The following is a 15,525-nucleotide window of genomic DNA, read 5'->3' as shown; positions in this document are numbered from 1 at the left end:
GCAAGTGTCCTACAGCACCTCCGGGCAGGGCTGAGCATCCCCATGGGTGACCCGCTGAGGGGGGTCCCCAAGGGGAGTTCAGCCCTGCTGGGACCTGCCAGCACCCTCCTCCCTGCCTGCATCTGCCTGCACACACACCTACATTGCCAAGCACCCCATTGGGGCAACCAGCACCCATCGGACCCTGGGTGCAGTACACAGGTGGTCCTTAAAACCCTTCTGGGAGCTCTGCCAAATGGGGTGAATGCACAAGGTCCTGTATGAGACCACCCTGCAGACACCTTTCAAAACACCTTACTATCTACATCCCTCATTTAGTAGCTGCCCGGTGTCCTCGGCCATTTCAGCCAAAAGCAATAAGCACCTAGGAAACAAAGGCTATTTTGGTGGAAGAAAGGTAAATCCTTGAAGGTTTTCTAGGAATCCATGATAACCCTATCACTCATGGGCCATGATGCCCCGGCAGGACAAACCGAAACATTTTGGTTTGGCGTGGCAGGTTTTGAATGTTTCGTTACGCCCTGTCGTGGTTTACCCCCAGCCAGCAACTAAGCACCACGCAGCCGCTCACTCACTCCCCCCCGCCCAGTGGGATGGGGGAGAAAATTGGGGAAAAGAAGTAAAACTCGTGGGTTGAGATAAGAACGGTTTAATAGAACAGAAAAGAAGAAACTAATAATGATAATGATAACACTAATAAAATGACAACTGTAATAATAAAAGGGTTGGAAGGTACAAATGATGTGCAGTGCAATTGCTCACCACCCACCGACCGACACCCAGCCAGTCCCCCAGCGGCGATTCCCCGCCCTCACTTCCCAGTTCCTAAACTAGATGGGACGTCCCATGGTATGGAATACACCGTTGGCCAGTTTGGGTCATCTGCCCTGGCTCTGTCCTGTGCCAACTTCTTGTGCCCCTCCAGCTGGGCATGAGAAGCTGAAAAATTCTTGACTTTAGACTAAACACTACTGAGCAACAACTGAAACCATCAGTGTTATCAACATTCTTCGCATACTGAACTCAAAACATAGCACTGTACCAGCTACTAGGAAGACAATTAACTCTATCCCAGCTGAAACCAGGACACACCCACAAAGGGTTTGATTTGGAAATCAAATTAAAGATGTTTGCAAACCTTTTTTGCCTTGAATAAAAAAAAATATCCTTTTTGTAAATATCCCAAATATCCAATGGTCACTTGAGTTTTTATGCCACACAATTAATTTACAGGCTCTCCCTCTCCTTCAGGTTTAATGCCTTTCTCTTACCGCTGCTGCTGCTGCAGGTGAGGACAGGATGCTAAAGCCAGACGAGACATACCCCTCAGTAGATATAACCCCTGGGAGGGATAGGTGCCAAAGCTGGGCATGCCGGCAGCTGCCCCGTTGGGAAAGGCATGGGTCCAGCTAGACTCACTCACCAGTGAGGAACTCGGGGTCTGGCATGGGGTCGGAGAGCTCCTCTTGGCACTGGTTCTCCAGGGGCACTGTGGCCACCACCAGCCCATCTGGCAGCTGCTGCTCCAGGCCGCGGGCAAAGTTGTTCTGCCTGGAATTTAATTGCAGAGAGGAGGGCAGGGCTGGAACACAAGCAAACTGCCTGGGATCATCCCCACCAGCTGCTGACCCATCCCAAAAAGCCACCCAGCACCAAGCCTTTCCTTTGGCCATGGGTTACGAAGATGTCTACTCTCAGTGGAAAGCTTCAGATGTGCCCTCCCCACCAGCCCCTCCATCTCCTGCGAAGCTTGGCCAGACATGGATGGACCAGGCAGTCCGCTAAGGTCCAGCCCAAGACCTTCTTGGAAAGGACAGCAAGGTCAGACCCTGCTGGGATCACCTCACCACATCCCCAACTCACCTGAATGTCCCTTTGAGCACCTGCCCCGCAGCCACCTCCTTGGAGTGGTTGTTGTAGCCATAGAAGATCTCCCCGAAGAGCGTCTGGTTCATGGGCAGCTCACGGGGCTCACCACAGTCCCCCGCCTCAGGGCATGACTCCGAGATGAGCTGGCACGACCGTCCGTCTGTGCCCAGCTTGTAGTCCTCGATGCACCTAAGAAACCAGCCCAGGGTCCACCATCAGCTGCAGCCCCCACCGGTGGAGACTGGGGCCACCAGGCCACCCCAGCAGGGACACCAGGAATAGAGGAGACCTTCCCAAGCCACCCAACCCTATGAGGTCAGGGTAGCAGCAGCAAGATACAGCAGCACCTTGGGGCTGTCCCCGTGGCCAGGGCAGTGATGAAGCACTCACCCGCAGAACATAAGGATGTTGTAGAACAGGGGCTCTTCAGGCAGGGGGACCATCTGCTGCAGACACAGTTGCTCACAGCCTCCATTGAAGCCATCTGAGCAGTCCACACCAACGTGACGGTCGTAGCAGCCTGTGCCATCTTTCATGGGGCTCAGTCCTGTCGGGCACTGGTGGGGGGGAAGCGAGAGGTGAAGTCCCCAGGGAAGAAATCTGGCCCCGGGGGTGAGATGGAGGGGAGGGCTCTGGCGCTGCTCTCCATTGGAAATTGCAGCTTGAGTGATGATCGGGGGCTGCAGGAGAGACAGCGGCAACACCACCCACAGCTGCAGATATTCCTCCTGCCTCCTCTGCCCCTGGGGAGCGCAGCCTCTGGAGTGGGAGCCCCCCAAGCCACCCTCCACAAAGGTAATGTGCTGGCATCAACCCCGCTCACTGGCACCCAGCTCCGGTGACTGCCAAAGCAGCGCTGCCCTTTCCAAACCCACCGGCTGCCGCACGCTCACAGCCTCCTCACCCCGATATCTAGCTCGGGTGGCATCACAGCAGGACACCCCAACCCCACCAACCCTTCCATTTCAGGGCACACGCTTCCCCTGCACAGCAAAGCAGCTGCAGCAGTGACAGGGGACACAAATGAGTGATGTGGGATCTCCCAGAGAGGCAGCAAGCAGATGGGCTCTCACTCCCTCATGTGTGCGTGCAGCAAGGGCAGGGACGGAGGGGGTGCCAGCCCAAAACCATCTCTTCCCGCTGCAAAACCAACCCCAAAATATCCATCCCGAGGTGATGGGAAGGGAGGAAGAGTGCGGCCCTTCCCCCTCCGCCCTCCGCCTCCTTGCTCACACCAAAGGAGATTTGCAGGTCCCGGGGGGCCACGCACCACACAGCCCGTCGAGTCCAGCTTGCGGTCCGAGATGCAGCGGAAGTTCTTGCTGCAGCCCCCGTTGTCTCGGGAGCAGTCACGGACGGGGCCAAAGGAGTCAAGGAGGACCTCCAGGCTGTCGAAGGAGGAGGAGGTCATCAGCTCTTCCCTGCGAGGAGGAGGAGGAGAAAGTGTTTCGCTGCTCCAATGAGACATTGTGAATGCACGCGCAACCACGGCTACTGTGTGGGTTTTTCCGGAGCTCAGGTTTCCCTGGGGCTGACAGTGAGCTGAACAGCAACCAAGCTTTTAGGGCATGCAGGAGCTACTGAGATGATGACAGCTACCTCTGAAGGCTCAGCTTTGCTGTCACTAAAGAGGGCAGGTTAATGGACGTACTAATCTCTACCTGCAAAATGCGGGGTGAGGGTCCCAGCTCACATCAACCCCCATGTGCTTTGGGTTGGTCTTCTCGCTCCAGGGACGCATCACCAGTTTATTTGCTGAAACGCCTCCTAAATGCCCTCACCCCACCATCGCACCTACCTGACCTCCACTGCATCTTCCATCACCGTCATGTCGGTCTTGCACTTGGCTGAGGGGTTGATGGCCAGCTCAGCTGGTGGGATAACGAAGCTCTTGCTCAGCGGCAGCCACATGCCTTCCCCCAGGGTGTAGGTGAACCTGCCAGGGAGAGCAGCAAAGGCCGGCATGGAGCAAAACACTGAGCCTGGAGGGCTACCTCTACCCAAACCCAAGCCCTTGAACATCCCCCTGCCCTGCAGGGATGTCAACCCGAGCAAAGGCAGATGAGTAGGGTAAAGTGGGGTGGCTCCTCCAAATGCACCCCAATGACCCCCCAAAAGCACATGTAATTTAGGTAATTAGAAAAAAAAAAAAAAAGGCAGGCATTTCCCTTTTCAGTAGAAACCCCAGAGCCTAAACCTCTCTCTCATCACAAATGGAGAGGAGGAACTGGCCACTGGGCATCCAGCATCCCACATGGCAGCTGTAGTAGGACCTTTCCAGCCATGCTCACATGTCCCCAGGAGGTGGCACAGGGCAGCCGTGCTCAGCCCTGCCAGCTGGTGTAACAGCCTGCCCATATGCCCTGAGTGATATTTTTGAGCCCCAAAATGTGCTGACCAGGTTGCCTTTACCGCTTACCGAAAAATCTTGTCGGACGGCTGCTCGCCCAGCACCAAGTCAAAGCCACGCTGGAAGATGGTGTATGGCCAAGGTCTAGAAGAGAAACCCAGGAGCATCACACTGGCATCATGCTCCTGCTGTCACTCACAGCCCAAAACACTTCCCCTGCTCGGCCACCGGCTCACGTGCAGAGGGGTCCTGGGATGAGACGCTTCAAACCAAGACAGGACAAGGTGATAAAATAGCCCCACATCCAAGATCTTGATTTTGGGGTTCCTACGACATCACATCCTCACCCCAGCCCCAACCTGCCAATGGGTCAGTGGTATATTGCATCCTTTATTTTGGAGTACAGTGCACTCCAGTCCCCCCTGCATCCATGAGCCTCATGCATTTGCATGCTCGGGTACTGCCCACCCTGCTCCCGTTTTAGGGATTTGCGTCACAGCCATCAAATTGCAAAAAGAAAACCAAAAGGCAGCTGAACCCTCTCTCTGCAAGGCTTTTGCAAGGGAGCACATCAGGTCGGGGGTCACAGGTTCACCACCTGCCTTATTCCCCTTGGGTCTCACTGTTTCAGGAGGGGAGCTGAGGAAGCCACAGCCCCTGTGGGACTTTGCAAAGGGGTCTGGAAGACAAGCTGAAAGCTTGGAGTCAAGCAGGAGGCTGAAGAGCTGATGGCCCCACCATCTCCATCCCTGCTGCCCTACATAGCACAGGGTGATGTGCAACCATGATTCGGTGGCCAGTGCCCTTCGGTGGGACACCCGCGGCCACCACACCTTGCAGCATGCATCCCCAGCAACACAGCCCTCCTGGCAGAGCATCACTTGCAGAGCAAGGCTAACAAGGCAGAGCAAGGGGAGCCATAGAGACCTGACCACAGTGGGCTTTGAATCAGGCAACACGAACCCCGCTCCCAAACCCTAAATCTCCAAATCCCCTTTGCAAGAGCTCAGAGCTGGGGCGAGAAAGAGATTTTCCATCCCATCGCATCACTACTGTTAAAATTCAGGGTGAGAGTATCAGGTGCTGCCAACAAGCCCAGGGATTTTCTCCAGAGGCAATTACATCTCTCCTGCACAAGCACTTTAATTTCTAATCTGAAGTTATTTCAGCAAGGACAAAAAAAAAAAAATAAAAAAAATCCTGATTGCAGGATTACAGCATGCTGTCTCATTTCCTCGCTGGGATACAATGCCATTTTCCCGTCCAGTCAGCTGGGAGTGGGGGATTACATTCAGCCTGCAGATCGGATTGCCCTGAATGAGGTCAGCTTCGGCCGGAAAGCGATGTGCTCCTTGCGTCTCGCCAATGACTTGAATGCTTCGCGCCTCTGCCTTCCAACACTCCCGCAGATGGGTTTTATTCTTGCTTTTCAGGAGTGCACCGGGCAGGGAACAAAAGCAGAGACAAGGTATTGTTCCCCATCGACTCGGGTGGAAAAGCAGTTATGAAGAGCTGCTCTTGGCTTGCAGCGTAGCTCAGCGCCAGGGCAGGCGCTGCGGAGGCATGGTGGCTGCCGGACCTTGGCCAGATGGCGCATCTGGCAGCCCATGGATGCCAACACATCCAGGACATGCAGCCGGTGGGCTTGGATCTGCCCAGGAGATGGAAATCAGTGCCCAGGCCATGTTGCGTCCACCCAGGGTGTAATTTCCAACTGTGGCTAAAATTCATGTGATGATGGCTTTGAGCCAGGGGAAAGGTTTCCAAGCTCCAGGGAGGGACCGTGTGGCAACTCCCCAGCCTACCCCACTTTGCCTCTACTTGGGGTCAAAAAAAGGACCATTAAAAGGAATGCTCAGCCTTTAGCTATGTGCTTACGTGGCAGAGGACAACCAATGCTGCCAGGCACCACTGAGTCTGTGGACATGGTACCTTCTGCAGGTAAGCCCTGAGATGGTCTCCATACAAGACCTTCAGCTCAACAATAGGTATTTATCCATCCTCATCTCCAAGGAAGCTCTCCAGGAGCTCAGCGCCAACATTTCCACCCACACATCCTTGCTGACTTTTGCCTTCTGCTGCAGAGGATGGGGTGAGATCTCCTCCCCCAGGCACACCTCACCTCCTCCATCGCTGCCTTTTGCCCCCGTGCCTCTGCTGCTGTTTCACCCCTCCTTCCTCTCCCGTGCACGCAAGTGTGTACCCATGTGGCTGTCTCCCTCCCCGCTTTCTGTGATCACTGGAGGCACCTCGCTGCTCTGGTTTTTGTTGCTCTTGGCAGGTATTTTTGTTGCTCTTCAGAGGTCTTCAGAGCTCACAAAGGAAAGCAGGACTGACAAGAAGCAGCTCTGTGCCTGATCAGGTTGGATTAAATGGGCCAGAAATGACAGCTCTCAGCTCCCTGCAAGCCTTGGCACTCAGGTAGGCATCTGAAACAACAAAACGGGGGATCACCAGGGCAGCTGAGAACCAGCAAACTCCCCACACTCAGTCAGCAAGTTCCCACAGCCAAAGTGCTGCCAGTGCATCCCCAGGATGATCTTCAGGCCTCTTTGCTTTTTCCAGCTGGACCATCAGCTATGCCTTGCTCCAGATCTGGGCTTGAGTGGAAGCTCCCAAAACACTTGCTAAGTCCTCCGAACCTGGTGCTGCTGGTGATGCTCTGACCCACTTCAACAGCACCCCAGCCACACCGCCCCAAGAGGACGAGGCCAGACTAACTTCCAGCACCGAGAACCATGCTCCTGTTGGTCCTCGCTCCCCGCAAAGCTCTTCTAGACAAGATGGGTGGGATGAGGAATCAAAGCCCGGTCCCTGCAGGATGTGACTGCGATGAGCTAACTTGGAGCAGCTGGGTTGAGGGGAGCTGGCAGGGAAGTCGGGGGGCCTGCAGGAATGGGTCTTTGCAGAAGGCACTGAGAAGTCACTACATGTGAGCGTGGCTGAAATGCCACCGGAGGAGAAGGTGGTCAGCTGTTACACACTGAAATAGGTGACTTCACGTCTGGTTCCCCGACCCCCTGTGCTCCTGGGGGTTTCCACCCAGTGAGCAGCATGAGGGCGGCCATGCCAGACCCCTCATGGCATCAAAGCACCAGCTCCACGTGCGTGCTGGGAGCGAGCGGCACGGATGAAGGCACTCACCGCATCCCTTCAGTGGCGGTTCGGGAGTTCAAGCTCAGGCTGAATGGCCCAGAAGCATCCCTGCAGCACCTGCACACCTCCTGCAGCCCCAGGACCCACTCCCCACGATGACCAAAGTGGGGACCCAAGAAGACCCAACACCACCTTGATGGGGGGCGAGCAGAGAGCAGACATGACACGAGCACCGAGCTGCCAACTTCTCCTGCCGGCAATGCCCATCCCGGCTCCTCCCCGACTTTGCTTTGCTTTGCAACGGCTTTGCTCGGGCTTCAGCTGCTGATGCCTCTCCTGTTCCCACCTCCCCACCCCCTGCCATCCCTTCCAAGGAGCTCTTTATTAAAAATGCTAATGCCAGCACTTTCTCCCTGGGCTGCCCGTAAATCTGCAAGGAGAATGGGGCGGGAGGAGGAGGCGGATGGGTGGTTTGGTGAAAGGATCTGAAAGAAAGAGAAGCTTTTTATCTGGCCGTCCTTCAAGCCTGCAAAGCTGAGGCACACAGCAGGGGATGGAGAAAGGCAGAGGGGGAAAAAAAGATAGAAAAAGGGGGTGGGAAAAAAAGAGAAAAAAAAAGACTTTAAGCAAGAAATGTGCTGTCCCTGTCACTTCAGCGTGTCCCCAGCTCCTCTGTGGGGTTGGGAGTGGATTGTGTGTGGGGATGGGACAGGAGGAGCAGGTACATGGCCAGGGAGGGGCATAACTGCATGCAGAAGAGAAGAGGCACCACGGGGAGGGGAGGCGGGTGAGCAGGGCACGGGCTGTTGCACTAATTCAGGTGCTGTGTTGGAAGAAACGGCTGCAAAGCTGTGGGGTAGAGAAAGGGGGTAACTTGCCCTGCATAGGACAGGGGCTGGGGTGGCCCCTGCTTGCCAACTGCTAGAAGAGGGTGAGAGCACCCAGTCAGACACGTTCACCAAATTGCCTTAAACTGGCTTAAAACCTTCCCGTGCCAGGGCGAAGCCCATTACAAGTTGAAAGGGCATGTTGTTAAAGACCCCTTAAATGCAGACTCTCTTAAATCTCATCAGGGTGTCTGAAAAGCGGACCCAGGCAAGAAGAGTACATGGGGATGGGATAGGAAAGCCACGGGCCATTGCATGATGGATCTAAGGGCTGAGATGAAGAAGTACAAATGCGGGCAGGTAACAGTTTATTAACTAAAGGCAGAATGAGCTGGTTTGACTTTTGGTCGAGTTATACCACGAACTAACTGCAGGAATTTGGTTTGATGAGCAAAGACAAGGCAGTGTTGGTTGGATTGTTGGAAACTGCATCCTGCCAAGGAAACGTTAGAGTAAGAGCCGAAAAGCAGCTAATTAACAATGCATATCAAAGTAGGAAGGCAGACTGTGAACACACAAACAGCACCAGACAGATTTGTGTAAAACAGCTGAAGAGCAGCGCAAAAAAAGCAGCTGATCAAATGTATCTGCCACCCATGATCAAAAAGATCTTATTTTTTGAAAAACTGATGAAGATTTAGGGACCGGATGCATTGGGTAAAAGATGTACCGCAGAGGCATGGATCTCGGCGTGGTACCCAAAATACACACAATACACAAAGCCTTGCTGCCATCACCGATAAAGTTCAAAGATGAGCTCGCCTTCATGAGCAAAATTAGACGCTGCTGAGTGAACAGACACTGAGTGAACCCATAATCACTGTAAATAAAACCAAACCAATAGCAAACCTATCTAAACCAACGGGTTGAAGTGAGTTTTCAGATAAAAACACCACCCTAGGAAAACAAAAGAGGTCATAGCCAGACCACATTGCTCCCAAGCACACCAAGGGATTTGGCAGAGCCCCCAGGTCCTGCTTTGCTGACCTCCCCTTTGCTAAGAGCCAATGTGGCTTCTCCGGGGACTGACTCGCCGCCTGGCTTCCACTACCTATGGCTGCAGCACATCGCTCCAATATTGGAGGGGTTAGGAGGATATTAGACAAACAATGGTCAGAAACAATTCAGGCACAGTTGATCTCGCCTTGGGATGCAGGGAGAGAGTAGAGGATTTGCAGACATCTCTTTCAGGTGAGCCTGCGGGCAACCTTGTTAGGCTAGGGCTGGGAGCAAGCTGATGAGCGCAACAAAAGACAGCATGGCCCGGCAGCTCAACCACCACCCCAAAAAGCATAAATACCACGTTAAAATTACAAGTTATTCAGTTAAATGGGCTCTGACAAGATGGTTCCGCTGGAACAAAGAGAGTTCATCACAGACATGACCTTGTGGAGGCCAAGGGTTCACAAGGGACACCTTGGACAGGTAGAAGACACCTCCACCATCACAAGCCCTTGCAGGCAGAGCTGCACCAAGCAGCACCTGGACATCAGAAACAGATCGCAGAGCAGAAGAATCCTCACTGAACATCAAGCTGGCCTTGGCATTACGATGCTTAGCGTGGACGTGCTTTCAAGAGCCCCTGTAAATTATTTCAGCTGCTACCATTTTCTGAAACAAAAATCTGACAAGTTCAAGGAAGAAACACAAAACGACCCTGGTTTCAAACAGCTTGAGAGAGGAGGTCTCAAAGGGTGGTGCTGAAAAAGTCCTGACACTGCAGCATTGGAGCCTTCTTGAGAGCCCAGAGAAGGGCAGGACTTTGACGGCCCCACCATGGTCTAGGACTGTGTTGCACCTTGGGGAAAAAGAGATCTGCTAGGTTTCTCTGCCCCAAACAGAAAAGTATGTTGGAAATGCTGCGTATAATTTGTCATAGCCAACTTTGGTATATAAGAAAAGACCCGAGACAACATGTATCCTGGTCAGGTATGAACACTATTGCAGGAGGAAAAGCAGAGGTTCGAGCATGAGCATGGAGAAGGCTCCCATGGGGGCATCAGGATGGAGCTGGGTCTGAAAAGCTGCCCCAAATCCCCTGGAGGAATGGAGTGGGTTCAGAGTACCTGTCAGGTTGGCATTGCTGAGACTAAACCTGGGTCCGGAACTGCGAACAGGTGCAGAGGGCTGCAGGAATGGATTTTTCCTTCCTGCCCTTGTCTTCTCTCCTGTTTGTTACCACCTATATTTTTTCCCAATTCACCTGAAAGCAACTTCTTCTCCACTTTTGATTTAGACAATGGAGCAGCTAGATCAGGAAGAAGCTAGAGAAAAGCAATGTGCATGGGAGGAAAAGTGTGATGCTGCAGTTCCATGCCCAGGAGCAAAGGAAAAGCAGAGGGGAAGGCAGCAAATGCTTCTGCACCTGTGCTTATTCATTTCTACTATCCGCCTCAATGGACAAAGTCATTTGCCTTCTTGCTTTTTGCAAGGTGGTGGCTCCAGCACACTGCTGGTAGCTCTGATGGAGGCACAGGCTGGCACCAAAGCCATGTGCGGTCATGGGTGGCCATGGGCTCTTTCCAACCCACTATGAGATACTCAACACATCCCCAAACAGGGAAGTCCCCCGCAGGGGAAATACCCCCTCCCACGCCCGAGTCCCCATTGCTCAGTGCCTCTTATTAGATGGGCACAGAGGAGCTGGGGACATCCCTGTCAGACACTTGTCCCCTGGGGACAAACAGGGCAGGGAGCTGTATTTCTGCCTGTATTTTCCCTGTGGTACCTCGCAGTGGTGTGGGGACTCTGACCACACCATTCAGCACATCCCCAGCACGGGGTCAACTGTCTCATGAGCATCACCCTGTCCCCAGCCTGGCTCAAGGCACCCACAACGACGGCCGCCCTTGTCTCCCACAGCCGGTGCTCCACACTGGATTTAATTGCTCAATTGCTTTTAAAATGAAAAAAAAAAAAAAACCAAACCAACAACAGAGGGGGCTGGAGACAGAGCAGCCGTGCTCTCCCCAGGCCCCAGTTCAAAGGGATGCAGCTGGGGGCTGGCCGGCGGGGGCAGCCCCCCATGGCTGCCATCCTCCAGTGCAGCAGCACGGCGGGGGTGCCGCCAAGCCCAGCCTTTGATGATTTTCTCTTCCTGCTGTGAAGACTAATGACTTCAGAGAAGGCGTCCTGCCATGCGCGGGGCTGCCGATCCAGCAGCGGCACAACGAGACGAAGGGAGGAAAAAGGGGGTTGGAGGTGCCGGTGCACGTGGGGCCTCTGGTTTTGGGGGTGTCTTGGCTTTCTGTACACTACCTCCAGCCATCCCTGGAAGTTCCCATCTGCACATCAGAGACCCATGAGTGTTGAGGACCAGAAGGAGCATCCCCTGAGGGTCAGAGAGAGATGGGAATGTTTGGGATCCCCCACCAAATTGCTGCCAAAACATCAGAAAAATTTCCCTTTGCACTTCCAGGGGTGTAAAGCTGTGGAGCAGATGGCAAATGCACTGTTCCCTCAGGCCATGGCATCGAAGCATCTAACCTGCCCATACCCATTCCACAGCCTCCCTCCTCCACTGAGGACCGTAGCTCGACCTCAGCCCTCCTCTGATGCCTCGTACACCCAAACCGAAAGCCCCATGAAGCGCAGGATGTCAAGGAGAGTGCTTACAAGGGGAAGAGGAGCAGCTTTGATCTTCTCCAGGGGGTGTTTACTCTGAAACCTAGCAATGGCCTCTTTTACATCATCTCTGATTACTTCAAAGAATAGAATTCCTTGCCTCCCACAGACCTGCTGCAGAGCCCAGCCATGTGCTGACCTTACGATTCACTGAGACTCCTCTAACTCTTTCACGTAAGACGATTTGCCACAGTGCTGCTACGCTGCTGTTGAAGCTGAGTAGCTCATGCAAGGACAGTCCAAGCCTGGGCATGCTGCTGCAGGCACACTCACCCCTGGTTCGTTCCCCACTCATTCCGGATGCAGAGATGTTTATGCACGGGGTCCTTCATGTAGCCCTCGTAGCAGAGACACTCACCTATGGAGAGAGGGGGGGACATGAAGGACACCGAAGGACAAGGCTTTCCACATGCTTCCCTGCCAAACCCAGCCTGGAGCCAACCGAGGCACCCAGCAGCTCTGCTCTTGCATGTGGAGCAAGGCGAGAAAGCATCTTCCCACCAAAGCCGGGTTGAGCAGGCAGAGGTGAGCTCCCAAACCCACCCCGACTGCCTGGCCGCCTACCAGTCTCGGGGTCACACTGGTGCTCGCAGGGGTCAAGGAGGCGCCGGGCGCAGAGGTCCAGGGCCCAGGGCCCGCTGGAGTTTTGCTGGGAGAAGAGGACGACCTGCGCCGGGTTCAGCCAGTCGCTGGCATCCAGCTGGCTCCCCTCCAGCAGGATGAACCGGCTCCCTGCCGCCGGGAGGGGAGTTAGCGGTGGCAATGCACTGTTTTCCCCTGCATCCTGCGACGGTCCCCTCCATCTCGTGATGGATCCCTCCATCCCCTGTCCATCCCCTCCATCCTGAGACAGTGCCCTCTGTTCTGCAACAGCCCCCTCTGTTTCACAATTAATCTGTCTGTCCTGTGCCCATCCCCTCTGCCCTACGATGGCCCTCTCCATGCCATGCCTGTCTCCTCCATCCCGTGAGAGCCCCCTCCATCCTGTACCTCTCCCCTCTGTCCCACAACAGCCGCCACCATCCCACACCCATCCCCTCAGTCCCACGCCTGTCCCCTCTGTCCCACACTGATGTCCTTCATCCCATGATGGTCCATGCCATCCCATACCCATCCCCTCCATCCCATGCCTGTCCCCTCTGTCCCACAATGGTCCCCTCGGTCCTGTGCCCATCCCATCCATCCTGCACCCATCTCCTGTGTCCCACACTGGTACCCTCTATCCCACACCTGTCCCCTCCATCCTGCACCCATCCCCTTCATCCCACAACAGCCACCTCTGTCCTCCACCCATCCCCTCTGTCCTGTGCCCATCCCCTCCATCCCACGCCCATCCCCTCTGTGCTGCACTGGTACCCTCCATCCCACAACTGTCCTCTTCATCATCCTCTCCTCCCCTCCATCACAGCTTACAGAATGGGGCAGGAGGGGGTGGGTAAGACCGTGGGGTGCTCACCATCAGCAATGAGGTGCTCAGGGACGTGGAGGGTGATCTTGACAACAAGGGGGCAGCTCATGTGGGAAGAGCACACCAGGCTGATGATGCAGCTCGTCACGCTGATGAGGGTCAGTGTGGTCTTGTTCACAGGGCTCCGGGGGGACCCCACTGAAAAACACAAAAGCACAGTCAAACCTGAGACCTGGGGGACCCAGGAAGATCTTGGGGTGCTGACAGGAGACCTCAGGGTGCAGATACCCTGCCCGGCCCCCTGGAAATCCAGTGGCAATCCAATCAAGCAGCATTGCTTTGAATTTTCAAGAGCATGAAGCAGCTTTTGCTGTGGGACACTCCCTTCTGCCTGCTGCAGCCGGGGTCTCCCTGAGCCCCCTCAGACTGGGCTCTCCCACACCCCTGCACTGCAGCACGCTGAGACCTTTGCAGCAGCAGGACTTTAAAGCAGAGCAGAGATTTTGAGGAGAAGAAATGCAATATCCTTTTTTTCCCCCCTTCCTTCTTCTCAGCACTTCTCTCAGGTTAATTTTACCATGACAACAGCCTCCTGGATGCCTTTGAAAAAGCACAGGAGAGCCCTAACTGCTAAAGGCATGCAGGTCTTTGACTTTTAATCTCTCAGCTGAAGAAGCTGAGTGGAAAAAGCTGGCTGGAGGCTGAGCTATCCCCTGCAGAGACAAAGCCTGAACCAGCCTCTCAGCACCCAGCACGGGCACTGGGGGCGAAGGAGATGGCTCCCAGTCCCACCACTCCCAGAAAAACAAGGCACCGTCCAGCAAACAAGGCTCAGTGAGGGAAAACAGACACAAACTCTCCCCGGAGGAGAAAACCTCCCAGAGGGATGGTGCAGGGCAGCGGGGTGAGACTCTTGCCTGGGGACCAAGCCTGTCCCCATCCCCTGCTGCACATACAGCTCATACACGTACGGTGCCAGAGAAAACCCACAGCAGCACTGTGCTGAGAAGCAGCACGGGAGCTCATGGGCCAGCCTTTGAAGTGTGTTACTCATTAATACACACCAGAGCTCAGCAGAAGCCTCCAGCAAAAAATCAGAATATATTTCATTCTCTGCTGAGAAACTCCACTGGAGAGCAGCAGCAGCCCGCTACGGGAGCAGGGACCGGCACCTGCCCATAGCAGCCCAGATCATGCTTGGGTTTCCATCTTTTGCCCATGGAAAGTCTCCGAACCTAGAGAGGTGATGGCAAACAAGGCAAGGGGGCCACAGCTTGCTGCCCACCTCTGTGCCCGCACTCACCTCGGCTGCGCCTCCGGCTCCTTGAGGGATCCGTGTAGAAGGTCAGCTGGGGATCGGTGTCTGCTTCCGTCCCCGAGTCCCCCTCAGGGTTGAGAAACGCTGAGCCGGCTGCAGGAGACACCAAGTGTGGTCACGGTAGGGCTGGCACCATGTTACTCCAAGCTGCTGCGTCCTACATCACCCTTTCAGGGCAAGCCTTGCCTTGAAGACCAGGAGCCGCGTCTGCTGGACGCAGCAGGGACACCCCTTCCCGCCACACACAACCATGCCCCCTGTCACGGCTTCCATTACCTTGCAACTTTTCCGGAGGCTGTGCCAGTATCATAAAATATTTACCGTGGCAAACACCCTCTGCATCTTTGCAACCAACCAACCCAACATCATTTGCATCCTTGCAGACACCCTTTTTCTGCTTCCCTCCACCCAAACCCTCCTTTCCATGCTCTCGCTGGCCCTATGTCTCCACGAGGGTGAGTTGCTGGAGCTTGGGTGGCTGGAAGCTCAGAGCACCCCATCCCTCCCGGGACCCCCCCTACCTCGTGCTTTGTTGTTGATGCGCTTGCGCTGGCTGCTGGAGGTGTGGGACAGCAGCGTGGCTTGCTGATGGTTCGAGTCCACGGGGCTGGTGGCAATGATGTTGTCCTTGTACTTGTTCATCAGGGACAGCTTGGCGTTATCGCTGCCTGAGCAGATAGAATCGAAGGCAAAATCTTTCAGGGATAAAGATTTTTTAAAAAGAGGAAGGCGAGAAAAAGATTTCCTTGGATCCATCTCCAGCATCTGCATGAGGCGACCAGGGTGCCGTGGCCAATGGGCCGAGCTGCCCCCAGTGCACCCTCATGAGCATCTCAAAGCTTGAAGGGACCCGCCACCTCCACCAAGCTAGCCAAAAGCTGAGATCTAACATTCAGCCTCTCAGGCACTTCTGCATACCCAGGTCTGTAAAGAAAACCCCTGGAGAGCTATAGGAACCACACCATGGTCTTCC

At 54.7% G+C, this 15,525-nt stretch overlaps 1 protein-coding gene across 1 annotated transcript in view; it reads right to left on the bottom strand.

Annotated features, from left to right (window-relative positions):
• The window catches only part of ASTN1 (astrotactin 1), a 63,838-nt gene that overhangs the window by 13,301 nt on the left and 35,012 nt on the right, over nucleotides 1-15,525 (bottom strand). Inside the window, exons 8-18 of the mRNA XM_010580723.1 lie at nucleotides 15,074-15,247; nucleotides 14,538-14,645; nucleotides 13,283-13,432; nucleotides 12,391-12,558; nucleotides 12,100-12,184; nucleotides 4,289-4,363; nucleotides 3,668-3,805; nucleotides 3,140-3,290; nucleotides 2,260-2,426; nucleotides 1,864-2,058; nucleotides 1,424-1,551 (exon numbers count right to left, since the gene is read on the bottom strand). Coding sequence (XP_010579025.1) covers nucleotides 1,424-1,551; nucleotides 1,864-2,058; nucleotides 2,260-2,426; nucleotides 3,140-3,290; nucleotides 3,668-3,805; nucleotides 4,289-4,363; nucleotides 12,100-12,184; nucleotides 12,391-12,558; nucleotides 13,283-13,432; nucleotides 14,538-14,645; nucleotides 15,074-15,247 — 1,539 coding nt within the window. The remainder of the gene's footprint in view (nucleotides 1-1,423; nucleotides 1,552-1,863; nucleotides 2,059-2,259; nucleotides 2,427-3,139; nucleotides 3,291-3,667; nucleotides 3,806-4,288; nucleotides 4,364-12,099; nucleotides 12,185-12,390; nucleotides 12,559-13,282; nucleotides 13,433-14,537; nucleotides 14,646-15,073; nucleotides 15,248-15,525) is intronic.

This window comes from Haliaeetus leucocephalus, unplaced genomic scaffold (genome assembly GCF_000737465.1).
Source record: "Haliaeetus leucocephalus isolate CR32 unplaced genomic scaffold, Haliaeetus_leucocephalus-4.0 Scaffold730, whole genome shotgun sequence".
In the NCBI taxonomy this organism is placed as follows: Eukaryota; Metazoa; Chordata; class Aves; order Accipitriformes; family Accipitridae; genus Haliaeetus; species Haliaeetus leucocephalus.
The sequence above is the reverse complement of the archived record's forward strand: the minus strand, read 5'-3'. Positions and strand labels throughout refer to the sequence as shown.